At 34.3% G+C, this 17,469-nt stretch overlaps 1 protein-coding gene across 1 annotated transcript in view; it reads left to right on the top strand.

Annotated features, from left to right (window-relative positions):
• The window catches only part of rims4 (regulating synaptic membrane exocytosis 4), a 40,433-nt gene extending 22,964 nt beyond the window's left edge, over nt 1-17,469 (top strand). The window contains exons 3-6 of the mRNA XM_039692787.2: nt 7,524-7,636; nt 8,950-9,051; nt 9,372-9,511; nt 12,772-17,469. Coding sequence (XP_039548721.1) covers nt 7,524-7,636; nt 8,950-9,051; nt 9,372-9,511; nt 12,772-12,990 — 574 coding nt within the window. The 3' untranslated portion in view covers nt 12,991-17,469. The remainder of the gene's footprint in view (nt 1-7,523; nt 7,637-8,949; nt 9,052-9,371; nt 9,512-12,771) is intronic.

Below are 17,469 nucleotides of genomic sequence, written 5' to 3'. Positions count from 1 at the left end.
GATACCGTAATGCAAGTTTTTCATGGCACATGTGCATGATGAGGTTGTTTTGTGTTTATTTTTTTATTTTTTTAAAGGACACTGGATAACTTGTCATTTTGTTATACTCATCTGGATTGGTGGTTTACTCGTCAAAGCTTTTATAGTTTATAAGTTTATATGTGTCTCCCAGCCCTGCAAATCTGGTCCCTTAGATAGAAAGCATCCAAAAACCCTTTAAAATCAGAAACTGACCAGTTAGACAGTCTATCTCAAACCAATAGACAATCTTAGACTAGTTTAAGCTGTTTTACCCCAGCAGGGAGTGGGTGGATGAGTTGTTATGAACTATCTTTCTAATAGATTGATCAGATAGCACCCCTTTAATCTTTTCTATTTTACCTGTTCATGATAATTTTTGCATGTATTTATGCATAATTGTTCATGATTGTCATGCATGATTTTTATTGTATTATATTACATTTTTATTATTAATGTATTTAATTGTATTAATGTATTTAAATGTATATTATGTAAATGTACTAATGTGTTTGAAAATACACAATAAACCTTGTGCAGTTAAAGCTTCAATTGTTCTTTTTTCTATTTCCCATTAACAGTTAAAATAATATTTCTACAGATTTTCTACAGGTTACACAGTAGCAATATAAAATAAATACAATAACATTTCATACTATACAGTATTATTAAAAATTAACAGTGTAATTCTGTACTTCAATATGGTAAGAAATTACAGTAAAATAATGTTATTTAATTTGCAGTATGCTTAACAGTACTGTAGTTAGTGTTACGGTAATTTTACTGTTAAATGAAATACAGCAAGTACTGGATAATTGTTGCCAGTAAGTTACTGTTAATTTGACAAGAAATTTTTTACAGTGTATGTTTTAGGATACCTCAAGGGCATCCAAGATGTAGGTGTCTTTGTTTCTGCAGTATCTTGATATTTTTAGGTCAAACCGTTCTTGTCTGTCAGTCATATAATGGAGGTCTATGGTCACCACCTCAAAGAGCATGCACAGAGAAGTCCAAATTAAACATGATTTAATGACTCGTGAATGTAAGTACACATTGATGGCATAAGACATGAAACGAGCGGTTTGTGTGAGAAAACGAACAGTATTTAAATCGCTTGTAACCACAGCAAAGTGAACTATCCCTTTAAGAAAGTGTCATTTATTTTACATTTCAAACAAAACATGATGGTTAAGCAATAGATATTTAGTTCAAAACGAAGACTAAACAAGTACTTTGTGGTTGTCAAATGCTAAAGTAGATGACATGATGTCCAAGGCAAAACAATAAAAAAAAAAGATACATTTATGACAAAAACATCTGAAATGTGCTCGTGTGGTTCACTTCAAAACAGTATGTTCACTTACATAAAAATAGCAATACGTTGTGCTCAACCGATGGTCAATTTTGTATAAATTTCCCCTCAAACTCCATGTCCAATACCCAGAGATAAGTAATTCACAGACAAAAACTCCCCATAAACCTTACATAATGCAGAATACGAACACTCCTCCTGTGCAACTCCATCATGGGAGTCAAATCCAGCCCAATTCAGCCGGATTACTGCACAGTTTATGGTGCATGATGGGGTTACAGTTTTTGCTGCCACTGCTGAGGATATTTTACCATATTACATTGCATCTTATGCTTCTCATGAATACATAATGGAGTAAAAACATTTTTGAAATACACACCCGCTGTCTGAGTTCTGACAAACAACAGTGATGGAAAATCATGGGGCAAGGTTGATTTGATTCCATGGTATTTTTTGATAGACTTCTGTGGAAGTTTCTGTAATATTTATTCAGTATCTAGGGTCTAATTTATGCTGTTTCCATTAGATATTATTTGTAACTTGCCTTTAAGGCTAGATAAAGTTGGGCTTTTTGCCCTTAAACACTTTTATGATGTTATAAATCATGATATTAAAAGTGTATTAAAACATTATGACGAGAAGATATATAAAAACATTGAAAATATTACAATTTAACAGAGCATTAATAAATCAGAGTTGGGGGACTAAGTAATAGAAAGAACAAAACTGATGCACTGCAGTATTGTCGTGTGTCATATTAATTGATGTGGAAGTGAAATTGAAATTGTATAACAAAAAAATAAAAAAATGAAAAAAGTATTCTATAATCTGGCTGCACCTGTTTTACAGAAGCATAGTTTCTTGTGCTTTTGTGTTATTAAAACAAAAATAGTATGAATCTAAATTAAAGACTGATGCACTTTCTCAGTTATATTTACAAAGATATAAATGATATAAAGATATAAATGTTTCTCAGTTAAAATTACAAATATCTTGCCTGAACTCCCACTTTTATCAGTAAAGTCATCTTTTGGGGAGCAGGAAGTTTGAAAGAGGTCACTTGAGTGACATTTATGTAATGGATCTGTCAAAATGCCCTAGAAAGCAAAAAGTGCTCTAATTATTATGCCAAAAGCAGAACTGCTTTGGTGCATGGACCAAAAATATGATCATAGATGTCCTGAATAAAATCATATTTGGTATACTGCATTTTGTCAGAAACTATCAGTGTCAATGCACAGGTGTTTTAACAAAGTCACCACAGGTTTGGCGTTTGACAACCAAAAGTGTCGAAATACTTAATTATGAACTGTGTTTGTATATATATATTTATTAGGGCTGTGCAAAAATTAATTGCGATTAATCGCATCCAAAATAAAAGTCTTTGTTTACATAATATATTTGTGTGTGCATTATATAATTACTTTATATATATATATATAAATACACACACATGTATGTATAAATTTAAGAAAATGTGTTATTCATATATAAAATATTTATATTTATATAATATAGATTTTGTATTTATATATACAGAATTTAAGCGCAAATAATTCTTAAATATATACATGCATGCATATGTATTTATATTTACAAAATAATTATACACAGCACGTACAAATATATTATGTAAACACAGACTTTTATTTTGGATGCGATTAATCGCAATTAATTTTTGCACAGCCCTAATATATATATATATATATATATATATATACACGTTTTATCATTTAAAAATGTTTTGCTTGAAAAGTGTGTGCTTAATTGTATAATTAAGGAGTGTGATGTCAAGTTTGAACAGAAGATCATCTCCATTTTCTTCCACATTCAAAGATAAGCTGACATCTCTGCACTCTATTTTAGATGCAGAAACATTCCCTACATACTTTTCACCTTCTTCTGGTCAACACTAACTCTTGTACATAATCCTGCATGCAAGAATGCAGCATCTGTTTAAAAAGTTTGCATGCAATGAGTGCCAGAAGAACAGCGTGGAGACAGTGATATATAAAGCAATTGAAAGCAGTGCGCTGAGACGCCATGATTAACACATAACACAGACAAATGTTTATTCGAGTGACATCAAGAATGCGGCGTGTAATATGTGGAGCGGTGAAAGGTGTATTTGTCACTCGCCGAAGTGTTTGTAGTAATGTATGTGTGTTTACTGATGGCTGCTGCTGACGCCACTGCACACAGGGACCAGTGAGTAATAATGACTCCTTTTTGCAAGATAGAACGATGAAATGTCACATGATGAGGGAAAGGAATAGTTTTCCAAAAAGGAACATTCTGTCATCATTTACTCACCATCATGTTATCCCAAACCTGTATGAATTTCTTTCTTCTGTGAAACACAAAAGATGTTTTGAAGAATATTAATGCAGCCTATTTCACACATTTATGTCAATTTCACCCATTTCCACAAGTACAGATTCTGTCTACTTGAATGGGAAAGTCAAAGCTTATGTCAAGATTGTTTAAATAACACATTTTAATCCGCAATAAAATATGACAGCAATGGCATCATACATTTGCTTCTTTAGCTTTTTTTTTTTAGCTAAGTTGTTTTTGAAGCTATTATGCACTTAAACACTTTTGGTTTGTTATCATATGGCTTCAACACTGAATAAATATAGTTTTTTTGTACATTTATACATTTTTGTCTTGCCAGAAAATACACTACCGTTCAAAAGTTTGGGTTTGCAAGGACAGTTTAATATTTTTAAAAGAAGCCTCAAGACTGCCTTTATTAGATCAAAAATACAGTAAAAACAGTAATGCTGTAAAATATTACATTTGAAATAAATTATATTTATATTTATTTATATTTTATATTTTAATTTTTTTTTAACAATTTAAGACGTCCTTATGGAATAAAAGAAAAAGTAAATTTCTTAAATTTCCAAAACTTTTGAATGACTGTAAATCAACCAATATTTCAAACAAACTAAATTGACTAATAAAATCTTAAGGCTTGTTTAAGTGTATTTTGCTATTTATAGTTAAAAAGTGTTGCTTCTCAAGTAACATTATTTGTTCATATTTTAATCGTAAAATTAAAAGACAAATAAATACTTATTTTGAATATATTATTATAGTGAAAGTAAGTTGTTTAAAATACTTGTTTTCAGTGTTGTAGTACTCGAGACCATATTTTAATGGTCTTGGTCTTGTCATGGACTCGTGTGCATTTGGACTCGGAATTGACTCGTACTCGAACATTTTTTTTTTAGGACTCGGAATTATTCCCGAGTCCACTCGAGTTCAATTAAAAATATTTTTCATGATTATTAATGTATGTTAATAAAATATGTCTTTAAATTGATTGACACGCCCAGTGATTGGTGATTTTCTAGTGCGCAACTGCGCATGACAAATTGTAATAAAATTACTTTTAACACCACCTACTATGTGGCCTTTTTACCCTAAACTGATCATATTTTTTAAACTCTAAGTACATTTAGTAAAAAAAAAAAAAAAAAAAAAAGGATTTCTCTAAGTAAATAAAAGTAAATTAGGTAATCAACCCTCACTGGTCTCGGTCTCGACTCGGACTCGACCGTCTCTGGTCTCGGACTCGACTCTCTATGGACTCGGTCTTGACTCAGACTCGAGTGAGGTGGTCTCGACTACAACACTGCTTGTTTTATGAATCTCTAATGATTGGTGTGGTTATATGAAGATTCTTCAAAAATTCCCAGTGTGTGTTCTAAAAGGTTCCGGTACGACATCAGGGCGAGTAAATGATGACTATTCCTTAAAGAACAGAGAGACAAGCGGATAGAAACAACAGACGAGAGACTAAATGATGAAGTAGATATTGACATGGGACAAAGAGACAGGATAAAATGAAAAATGAGCAAGAGAACGAAGAGCGGATGAAAATGGCGTCTCTTGGGATGCCCAGTCTGAGTATTAGGCATCAGGATTGTCTGGACCCTCCCAAAAGCATTTTAAAAATAGACCTGTGAAGATGGCAAGCAAAAGAGACAGAGCGCCGGAGAGAATCGAGGTCAAACCGCAGAAAGAAAATTAATTATGAATCCGTCCACATTAGTGTGGAGGGTTATTGAGAACAAACACAGAGCAATGCGAATGGAGAGACGGGTTTGAAAGGAGGCTTGAATGAGAATGTGATATAAGACAACTAAGGATAGCTTTTAAAAATGCAATCAATTTCTTTTTTTAAACTGACATAATTACAGATGAAATGTGTGTAATTTCTTGCAGAACTACAAAAATAATGACTATTTTCAAACAGGTTTCCTGAACATTGGTTGGCCAAAACAAACTCGGGCCATTGGTTGAGCCAATGTTGCTGTGCCGGACAGTTTAAGTTACAACAACAGCCACATCAAATTTGCCCTATTTCAACTTCTATGTGGCATTACATCTTAAACACCTGATGTCAGCAGATGTACAGAGCAGGGTGGTTACATTGGGCTCAAATAAGCACCCCTTTCCCATTTTTGGCCCAAGTGACCTTTCTTTCTTGCTGAAGGAAAACTTTTTTTCACCACCATCTGTTTCAAAATGGATCTCTTGTTACAAAAATTGCACCTAATTAATCTCATCCATGCACAAGCGGCTACCTTCTGTTTGCTGAAAAAATGTGAAAAAGCAACAATAAGCAAATATGAGCTTCTTCACTGTGTAGATAGCTGAAATTAAGTCAATTTTAACTGAGGAGTAAAAAAGAAAATAAGGGGCTTGGCAAAGGAGAAACATTAGAAATGAGACAAGAACCTGGTTGCACATGGCCATTTCTTTGACAGTATATGAATAATTAATAATATTATTAATATCATATATATATACTGCCGAAGTATACTTTTTCTTTGTGTGTGTGTGTGTGTACCTGTAACTTTTACTATATATATATATATATACATTTATATATATATATATATGATAAGATGGTGTATATGTAGTATAATAGTGTACACTGTAAAAAAAATATTGATGGTTTAACTTAAAAAAGTAAGTAAACTGGTTGCCTTAAAATTTTAAGTTCATTGAACTGTAAAAAGTGAGTTAATACAATGAAGGAGAATGATTTAATCATCAGAAACTCAAAATTATATGTTATCTAAACTAAATAAATTATTTAAGTTGATTTGACAAAAGAAAAAATGTTGTGATTACACTGTAAAAAAATATTGATGGTTTAACTTAAAAAAGTAAGTAACCTGGTTGCTTTAAAATTTTAAGTTGATTGAACTGGAAAAAGTGAGTTAATACAATGAAGTAGATTAATTTAACCATCAGAAACTCAAAATAATAAGTTATCTCAACTAAATCAATTATTATAAAGTTGACTTGACAAAAGAAAATATATATCTGAAAACTATATACAGTTTATACATACATACATACAAGACTAGTTTATTCAATCAATAAATACATCAAGTGCACATTAGTCTTGTACTGTACCTTTGTATTTTTGCTTCGTATTTTATTCGAATTGGAGCTTGTTGATTTTATTAAGGCTTAGAGTGATTTACGGAAGACTTTTTGGGGGTAAAAGTAATCAGAAAAACATTTCCGGAAACCAAGGCTGATGAAAAAGCGTCCAGTCACCGCCGTGCTATTCGATGAGGGCCAGGCCTCCTATTTCAAGGGGTCACGAGGGTGAATATGACATGGAGCATCGGGCTCATCTCCTAAACACACATATACTGTTATAATGAATGTTTCTGGCCACATACATCTCAAATAGGAGCAGGAAAGCAGTGTGATTATATGTGTCTGTGTTGGCTTTGCTCCAGTGGAGCACTCTCACAATCAAAGCAGAGCTTCACTGTCCAGCTTAAAGGCTGTCTATCTTCATTACATAAAAGAGAAGTGCCTTCCGTCCACCGATCCCGTCCCATCACAGAGCCATGACATTATAAGTCCAGACATCACAGAATAAAGCAAAACTCTTAATGTCTGTCATGTTCAGCTAATGTGAAAATTTCATTAGCGTCTTCAAAGAAACACAGATAAATGTGATCAATTCTGAAAGCCAGATATTTTTGACTTTAAAGAGAGTGCAAAATGAGCAAATTGCACTGAACTTCTATACTTCTAAGTATATTCTATCCAGCATAATATGTGGCCGACAAAACACAGCACTCATTATAAACCTTTAAATAAAATGAGTACAAATGTTCACATTAACACTGTCCTGTTTTCTTCCCTTTAGTCTGAACTACAGTGGAATGTGTTTGGCATCAGATGCTCAGTTTGGTGACTTTCTGGATGGGATGGGACCGGCTCAGTTTGTGGGGAGACAGACGCTAGCTACAACTTCATTGGGTGAGTGCATTTATACACCAGACAATTGATGCTACAGTACATCACTTCTTAATGTACTACAGGTACAGGTTATACAAAAATCGACAAATGGTTTGTAATTGTCAGAGCTTCTTGCCAAAAGGTTTGTTTGTTAAACAAAATATTCAATTAAAAGGATACTTCACCTCTGGAAAGATGAATGTGTATAAAATGGATAATTTATGTAGAAGAAATGTGAAATTATTTTGGAATTTTGAGCTTTCTAGACCGAGAAAAGGCTGAAAATGTATTTTTGGAATATGTGGATGAAAGACAACAAATCCCAGAATGCACTTGCTTCGCTGCCCTAGGAGGCCACGCCTACCGGTAACAGAGCGCAGTAGTTAAACACCAAGTCTAGGCTACTAGTGAGTCTCATGTGATGAGTCTGCCCAAAAATGTGTTTCGAGATCGCCCAAAATGACGATTTTTCTTCAGACAAAAAATACATAAATGTTCCGTCTCAGGGGGATATGAGGATGGAAAGCACGGTAATTCGAAAATACTACAGGATTTCTACTAATACAAAGCTTAATGCTAAATCCTGAAGTATCCCTTTAAATACTTGGAAATTAGGATGTATAAATAAATATGCTTTTCCGTCTCGGTGCTTCTAAGAATTTATAATGAAAAAAACAATTCATTAAACCTCTGACAAAAACAGTTTATTAAAAAAAGCTAAATGTAATATCGATCGAGCAGGATATAATTACAAGAAATGGTCACTGAAAGCTAACCAGTGCTTATTTCATTCTCAAGTGATGTAAAATTATAGAAATCAATTATGATTACCGATTTTGTTGGAGGAGTGCAAATAATAGAGTGGATGCTGAGCATCTGTTACTGCATAGCAGCCATTTAGCCAAAATATTGTATCGACCAATCAGCATCCAAGACTAGAACTATCAGTTCATAATCAATAGATGAGATTGCAAGAGATTTTTTTTTGCAATTGTCAGTGACACACTGTAAAAAAAACGGTAAACTACTGCCAGCTGTGGTTGCCAGCATCGTACCGTAAAAATATGGTGTTACCGTTTTAAAACAGCTAAATACTGTTTTGTCAGCTATGCTGTTTAGCTGTTAATTTCAAAAACGGTAACACACCATATTTTTACGGTATGATGCTCGCAACGACAGCTGCCAGTAGTTTACCGTTTTTTTTTTTTACAGGATTATTTTTTACAGCTAGGATCAACACAATGCTCTTGAAAAAGGAAGAAATCAAGTCAGTTGACCTGTATCCCCCCACATATCACTTGCCACTGTTTAATGTGTGTATTGATGTTTCGCAGGAGATGTAGAGATCGGACTGATGGAGAGAAACGGTCAGCTAGAGGTGGAGATCATTCAGGCTCGAGGACTCATCATGAAGCCTGGATCTAAGGGCCCTCCAGGTGATTCTTCATCAGACAGAGCCTGACGTAATGAGCGATGAGTCTGACAGAACCATTACATTTGTTTAGCCAGAGGACAAAACTGACTGGAAATGTTTATAGATTGGTTCTCAAATACACAAGTTTCTCTTAGATCCAAACTGTGATTGTTCTCTTATTTGAGCATTCATTATCCAGAAGTGTGTGTTTGTTGAAAAAAAGAAGGGAAATTGAAAAGTCTAAATTGGTGGCTCGGGTCTTTGAAGTGATTTTCAGTGTCTTCCAGATTTCAGGGATGCAGTTTGAACTATTATATCTTTTGTTTCCTCCCTCCTTTTCAGCGGCCTATATTAAAGTGTATCTTCTGGAAAATGGCATCTGCATTGCCAAAAAGAAGACAAAGTCTGTTCGGAAATCGCTAGATCCCCTTTACAATCAAGTCCTCGTTTTTTCAGAGAGCCCGCAGGGGAAGGTTGTACAGGTAAATAAGATTTCTACCTCTTCTGAAGAATGAATTAGGGTTGCTTGTGCAAAACCGACCGCGATAAAACTATGCTTCGTCATAGGGTTGTTTACAGAAGTCATTTTGGTTTCACTTTATTTGGATGGTCCCTTTAACACATTCTGTTGACGTTGCGACTACATGTCTACTAACTCTCACTAGAGTGTTAGTACACACAAAAAAGGTATTGAAGCTGTCACTGGGGCTGTACCTTTTCATAAGGTAATTTTTTGTCCATTTTAGGTCCTAAATTATGTACATTTTAGGTACTAATATGTCAAATATGTACATTTTAGGGTGTTAATATGTACATTTTAGGTGCTAATATGTACATTTCAGGTGCTAATATGTACAATATGTACATTTTAGGTGCTAATATGTACATTTAGGTGCTAAAATACAGTACTAATATGTACATTTTAGGTGCTAATGTGTACATTTTAAGTGTTAATATGTACATTTTAGGTGCTAATGTGTACCATTAAGGTACCAATATGCACCCTTTAGGTACAGAAGTGTACCTTTTGAAAAGGTACAGCCACAGTGACAGCTTTTGTACCTTTTTTTTTCTTTGAAGAGTATTAATAGACTGATAGGGTTAGGGATAGAATAAGTTGATATGTAGTTGCAAAGTTGCTTATAGTCAGTAGATTGTCTGTTGAAGGACCTTCACAAGAAAGAGTTTACAGATATTAAGCAGACAATCTACTAATACTCTAATGACAGTTAGTTGACATGTAGTTGTAAAGTTACTTATAGTCAACAGGATGTTTATAAGGGACCATCTAAATATTAAGTGTTACAATAATATTTAAGGTTAGGGGATGTTCAAATCTCAAACTCTTAGTATGAGCAATAGAGTAGTGTTACTTGCCTTATAAAAGTGCAAAATGAAACCAGCAAACTAACCCTAGAACACTGGAATTTCTTAATGCATTGAACATTATTGTGTCAAGCACCATTTAAATAACAAAGAAAGCAGCAATCATAGGCTCTAATTTACAGCAAAGTTTACCCTACGCTTTTCCAATTTGGTGTAATTTCTCCGTAGGTGACGTTGACCTCAGTGAATGCTTTTTCTTTGCCAGTTCTCCAGTTCCAGTGATTGAGAGAATGTACCGGTATAAGAAATGATCAATGTAGTGAATGCTTTATTTTTAGCAGTGGAGAAGGAATAGGGGGAATTATAAATTTTTTCCAAGCCTGCATTTTCCAAGCATTTATGAAAGCCTGTCACAGCAAACACTAATGGCTAGAACAGGATGTGCAAGAACATCGTGTGGAGGGAAAACATGTTTATCCACTGATGTATGGCGTCCTCTGTTATTATGCAATGAATCTAAGGGAACTTTCTGATTGATGTACGTAGGCAATGCACTTGATTCCCTTTTTTTGAGATTATTATTTAAAAATGTTCACACATTTATTATCATATTTGGGAATTCAGTTATTCAGTTTTTTCTACACTGTAAAAAAATATGTTCATGATTTGTAATCACAACAATTTTTCTTTTGTCGAATCAACTTAAATTATTTATGCAGCTCAGATAACATAATATTTTGAGCTTCTGATGATTAAATCAATCTCCTTTGTTGTATTAACTCAATTTTTCCAATTCAATGAACTTAAAAAATGAAGTAACCTGGCTGCCTTAAAATTTCAAGTTAAAGCAACAAAATATTGTTTTACAGTACAAAACCTATTAAAAACATGCCTGCATTTAATTACACCACAAATATCTGAAGAAAATACTAAGAAATCCTGTTTTGCTTAAAGAAAATGTAGCCTACTTTAAGGAACTTTTGTGATTATTAAATTATTTTCACGACAATAAACCAATTTTTATATAAAAAAAATCGTAATGCTCCTAAAATATGCTTTATTTTCTTTATGCAAAATATAATTACTTTTCATTTTGGAGTGATCTGGACATTTATTTCTGGACATAAGATTAATGAACCTAACAAAATTTGATACATTTAAAATTGAGAATTAAATCAATTTCAAATGTATGAATTACAAACATTATATACATTTATATACAAATAAATGTTTATATATATACAGATTATATACAAATTGTGAGATTTCCCCTAGATTCAAATCATTGAAATCATTGTGAATTATGATTAATTAAAAATCGAGAATTATGAAATTATGTATTACATTTAAAGCTACACTGTGTAACTCTTTTAGTTTATTCTTAGCTAAAAAACACTTACTTCTTTCAAAAATATATGTGCTTATTAATATATATCTACTTCGTTCAAGTCGTGAGTGTTTAATATGCCATTGAAAATACATACGGGTAAGGGGTTCTAATGTTGGCCGCCATGTTGCCCCTCCATCTTGAAAGTACATTAGCCAAAGAGGGACATACCCGTTAATTCAAACTTCGCCTTTCACGTTTACGTTTGAGTTAACAACCATGGACGAGGTCGAACTGGTCGAACTAATCTTGGACTACATTGGCCACGTAGGAGTTAAAACGAAATCGGAATCGAGAGGAACAGAAACTAATATTCACTGGATGGTCATATACCTTTTCACCGCTAGATGGGGGTAAAAATCACACAGTGTAGCTTTAAATACGTTAAGTTAAAGGGTAACTAAACCCCTGGTTAGAGCCTGACTCCACCCACTGGCAATATTTTTTTTTTAATAAAAATTGGTTTATTGTCGTGAAAATAATTGAATAATCACAAAAGTTTTTTTTGGAAAAGGCTACATTTTCTTTAAGCAAAACAGGATTTCTTAGTATTTTCTTCAGATATTTGTGGTGTAATTAAAGATAGAGAGGACGAAATAGATGCTAAAACACTCTATCCTGATCGTTTTCAATACTCACAATTTTCCTGACTCCCTACAGTGGTTTTGACGACGCAAGATGGTTTTTATATTGCCAAGGGCGTAGCTCGCGTGGTGAGCTGAAACCTGCGTACATCACAAAGTGCGGAACAGCCAATAGGAAATTTTAACTGCAGTAGCCACCGCTCAACCTGAAGAGGGCAGCACTAAGACGCTTTTACACCATATATTGTAGAAATAGAACACTTTATAAACAAATGTCAAAAAAGTTACTCGAATCAATGACTGGTATTAATAAAGATCCATTCTTTCAGATCATTAACTAAAAAAAGTTGGTTAAGTGTTAAGTTACTCTTTAACAATATTATAGTCAAAAGTACTGTTGATTGTTTCATATATGATAAATAATACTTCCATCTCTCGTGAACAGGTCATTGTTTGGGGGAACTACGGCCGGATGGATCGTAAATGCTTCATGGGCGTGGCACGCATCCTATTGGAGGAGTTGGATTTGACAAACATGGTGATTGGCTGGTACAAGCTTTTCCCCACCTCTTCTATGGTGGATCCCACAATGGCGCCGTTGATCCGACACTCCTCACAGCTCTCTCTGGAGAGCACCGTGGGCCCGTGCTGTGAACGCTCCTAAGACCAACAACTCAACTAGATTTATGTTTTCTCTGGAAGGGCTCTCACAGCCCCTGCCCTAAAAGCGCTGGTTGTGCATGACTGCGGAACCCACTGGAACCCTCTGGAATGTTCTAGAATTTCTTCGGAACTAATAGCCTTTCTGGAATATTCCAGAATCCACCACAGAGGAAATGCTCTTTTTCAGCCTCTGAGAAAAAGACTTCAAGAACGCAGAGCAAAACGTCTGGGCTTTATTTTAGCTTTCAACACATTAGCTTGTGATGGTCCGTACGTCTTTCAGAGGAAATGTCCTCGATTTTGAATTGATTTCCAGAAAACAGGCCAATGTTTGTGGGCTCTGCAATGGATTGATTCCTATTAGATGAAACGGATGGGTTTGTGCAATATGACATCTAATAGAAAGAAGAATGTATCGGTAAAAAAAGTGCGGGTTTGCATTCATTATCTTACGTAATTAACAATACAGGAATAGATACATGTCTTAAAAAGATCCAATACGTGTAGTTTGAAAAGAGTCGTTTTTGCTTCATGATTTGCTTTGCACACGGATCTTTTTCTGTTCGTGTCTCTTCCGTTTCGTCTTTCTCATTACTGAACAGTGCCAATGTTGCCAGCAAGTGGCTTTATTTGTGGTTATCTGTGTCTATATTCAGTGACTAGATGCTTTGTGAATCAATAATCTAGGCAGACACAAATTTAAAAAGACAGATGCTAATATTTTCCCGAGGTAACAGTGATATATTCCAGTTCCATCACTGTACGTTTTTCCACACTAGGCCTCGTATGGGTGCAAGACACTTAAGTAACATAGGATTATAGAGTGTTTATGGAATAAATGTCAGTAAATACTTACAGTTATAACTGCAGTAGCGACCAAGAGGTTTTTAATGGCTGATATCTACAGAGCAGGGTGATAGAAAGCAGATATGATATGCACATATTTTATAATAACAAATGACAAATATTTGAAAAAAGAAAATTTACGACAAAACTAACACCATGCGGCCAATCGGACAAAAAAAATTTGCCAAATTTATTTCAAATTAATCGGTCTGGGACGCTTTTCCGTACAACGACAGAACTAGCTAGTCAAGACTGTTTCCCGAAACCGTATTGTCGCAAATTTGTCATTTAACCGGTAAACGATGTCACGCACGTGGTAGAGTATTAACTTCTTTTAATGAATCCGTTTGAGATCGAATTGAGATCGAATGGCATCTGCGGACTAATTCTCATCTTTCTCAGTTATTTAGCTTTACGTCCAGATTTAAGGTGTTCTTACGTACTAGGGCATGTACGCACATGCACACTCTTCAAAAACGGTGCTTTAAAACTCTTGACAAACTAAAAGACGTAAGTTACATTTGTATGTATTCTAAATAAAAGATACAGATTGTACTGAATGTCAGCATACTATGCTTCTAACCACAGATCGAGAGCTGTCGCTCCAACCACAGGTCACAACCTGTTTGCGAATGTTCATTGGAACGATGGTTTCGGGTAACACCGACTTGTTGAACTTTGCTGATAACAACGAAACTTGCAACCTTAGTTTGCTAACGATGCTTTCGGGAAACTCACCCTTGGTCGAAATCACAAATTCTAAAAAGATCATTTCTTTTTGCACTTTTTAATCTTAAATTTCTTTCTTACAAGCAATCGCTAGTTCGCTATAAGCCATTTTCTTCTTTATATTATTTGTGACTTCAGGATGCAGAATCTTTAGTAGCAATGATAAGGTTGTAGCATTAGATAGTAGCATACGCATGAAAGGCATCTTAGTTTGCCACGATCTAATGAGATTTTGCATGGAATTGGATTTTAGAGCGTTTTCGCTGGCAGTCGAGCAAACATGTAGCAGCGAATGATCAAACGAATACTGTTACACTGCACAGAGAAATACTGTGTGACATCTTTATTATTAAATAATACTGATTCAAATTCTTTTCATATGTCCTGAAATGATGAAAAGCAAAACATGTATAGGCCTACATGCTAAAACTAAAGGGAAGAAAACAGCATTCTGCATAGAGAAGAATTTTTATGTCCAGCATAAATAGGACTTTTTGTGAAGAAAATACACAATTTACCACTAGACAAAAGGATTTTTTAAAAAGATTGATTCCTCTCGGAGAATCCCGGGAGTGATTATTTCAATTACCGCTGAAAAACATACCTCAAACACCCTCAACATTATCATGTTGTTAAGGCCATATACAAGCACTGCCACATTCTTTTTGAAGAATTAAATGTTCATTGTCTTAAAAAGCAATAACTAAATCAATTTTTGCTCACTTTGTTTGTTACAGGGAGTAAAGCCAGATTTTCTCTTCATTACATTAGAAACTTCTGCATCCATGTAGCAATATAGAAAATGCTCAGTTTTAGACGAAGCGCTGAATGTCTGAGATCCTCAAGAATCTAGTGCCAAAAAATGTTGTGTTGATGATGGGCTAAAAGAAATGAATATTTTGGAAAACGCTTAGAAAATTGAGAAATGTAGTGATTAGCGCTATATAACAGGTACACTATGTAACTTTTGGGCCTTTACTGGTTAAAAATCAAAACTGCATGCATTTTGTGGAAGAACATTGTTTTGGTTGTGCTTTGGCTCTTCGGATGAATATGGTTATCCTACTGTTCATAAGACGGCCACTACTAAGCTTAAAATAGATATACCACCCGATTGCCTCAAAGACAGTAAACGATTGCCTACGAGCTTCTGTCTATACGGTCATTTCTCTACTGTACGACAGAGAGTCCCGTGGTAATGACACAATCTTTAGCCTATTTTCACAAAAACGGCTTCTACGGGGCCATAACGTAAGATACAAAGTAATGGAGCCTTTTATCTATTGTCCTGTTTCTTAAGAAATAAATAATGGACAAATGAAGTCTTTGGACACCTCAGATGTAAAGTAAAAATGAATGGGAGTCAATGGAAATGCTAACGCAAGTGATAGCTTCAGTTTCTGGCTGGTGGACCCCTTGTACGCGACTCATGGTGGGTTCATGTGCTATGGTAATAAATACCAATAGCCGACGTGGAAAATGCACATGAACACCCCCTCGTGTGGTATTTTCCACTGGGCAACTCGTAGAATATTTTGATGGACGAGTTGCCGAGATGAGATAAACTTTGACCTTTTCAAAATGGCGGAGAGCACCGCGAGAGTCGTGAATGGTAAAAATATATACTGTGTGATCTAGAAAATATACAGCATATTATTTACCTTTTGAGTTTTGATAAATCATTGTCTTGCTGTTGCAGATGACTTAAGCAATCTAAAATAGTTTTAGCTAAATAACATGTCTGGATCTCCATCTTTTTACCACATTACGACAACAAAAGCACTTGAACGCAACACACTGGTAAATACCAGTTCACAAGTGGAAAATATCCTACTTTCCATAGCAAGTGAACGCAGCATCACACCAGACACGTGTCAAAGTAGGCGGAGCAACACAAGGGTGAGTGACATATTTATGCGATTTCCCTCGAAAACCTTCCCGCTAGATCTAAAATATAAATTGATTCATTATGATTTTGAACAACAAAAAGTTACATAGTGTACTTTTAATATAAACCATACCATATATATTGAAATGCATCCATTTAATATACAGCAAAAAACTTCATGTTTCATTTTATTGTCTGTTTATTGTAAATAGACACCTTGGATTTAGTGGGCAAAACAGTTAATGGTCAAAGGATGTCAATATTGACATTTTAGTTTTCTAGGCTGTAATACCTTGGACAACACACTTCTTCTGTTTCTATCAGCATGATGGTCTTTCTGATACTGTAAACTGGATTGGAAATATTTACTAGCTTTTAAACTGCAAATACACTCCAGATGTTTTAAAGAATGTAAATTATAGAGTATACAAATTAATTATCTTCATTTTACATGTTGAATTAATACTAGGAATACTTTTTGTAAAGCCTTAACTTGTAAACCAGAGGTCTTAACACAATTCAATTGTACGGAGGAGAAACGAGCATGCAAGAATGTTTTCTGTTTTTTTGTGTATTGCAACTCTAATTTTCTGTCTTTCTCTTTCTTTTTGTAATTCATTTTTATTTGAATCTAGTAAATAGTCATGGCCTTTCATCATCGCATTTTTCACCACATATTTTTGTTACTAATTAACGATATACCATATCAAATATACTTGAAGTTGATGTGGCAAAATAATCGACATATTCCTAAATTGGATGCTGTGATATTTTTCTTTGTGGAGATACTTGTTTAATCCTTATTATTATTATTTATTATATGTAAAATAATGAATTTGAATTCGTAATAATGTCACTGTTAATTAATGCACAATTTAGTGTATTGTTACTCTGTTGCAAATGGTTATAAAGAATAAATAGCTCACTCTGATTTACAAAACATGCGTGCATCTGATGACTGAGCTCCCTGAAGCACTGTGGTTTAGAGAAGACTTACTCTGAAAACATCTGATAACC

The sequence above is a fragment of the Pimephales promelas genome, chromosome 8, assembly GCF_988280905.1.
Source record: "Pimephales promelas chromosome 8, fPimPro1.hap1.1, whole genome shotgun sequence".
In the NCBI taxonomy this organism is placed as follows: Eukaryota; Metazoa; Chordata; class Actinopteri; order Cypriniformes; family Leuciscidae; genus Pimephales; species Pimephales promelas.
The sequence above is the reverse complement of the archived record's forward strand: the minus strand, read 5'-3'. Positions and strand labels throughout refer to the sequence as shown.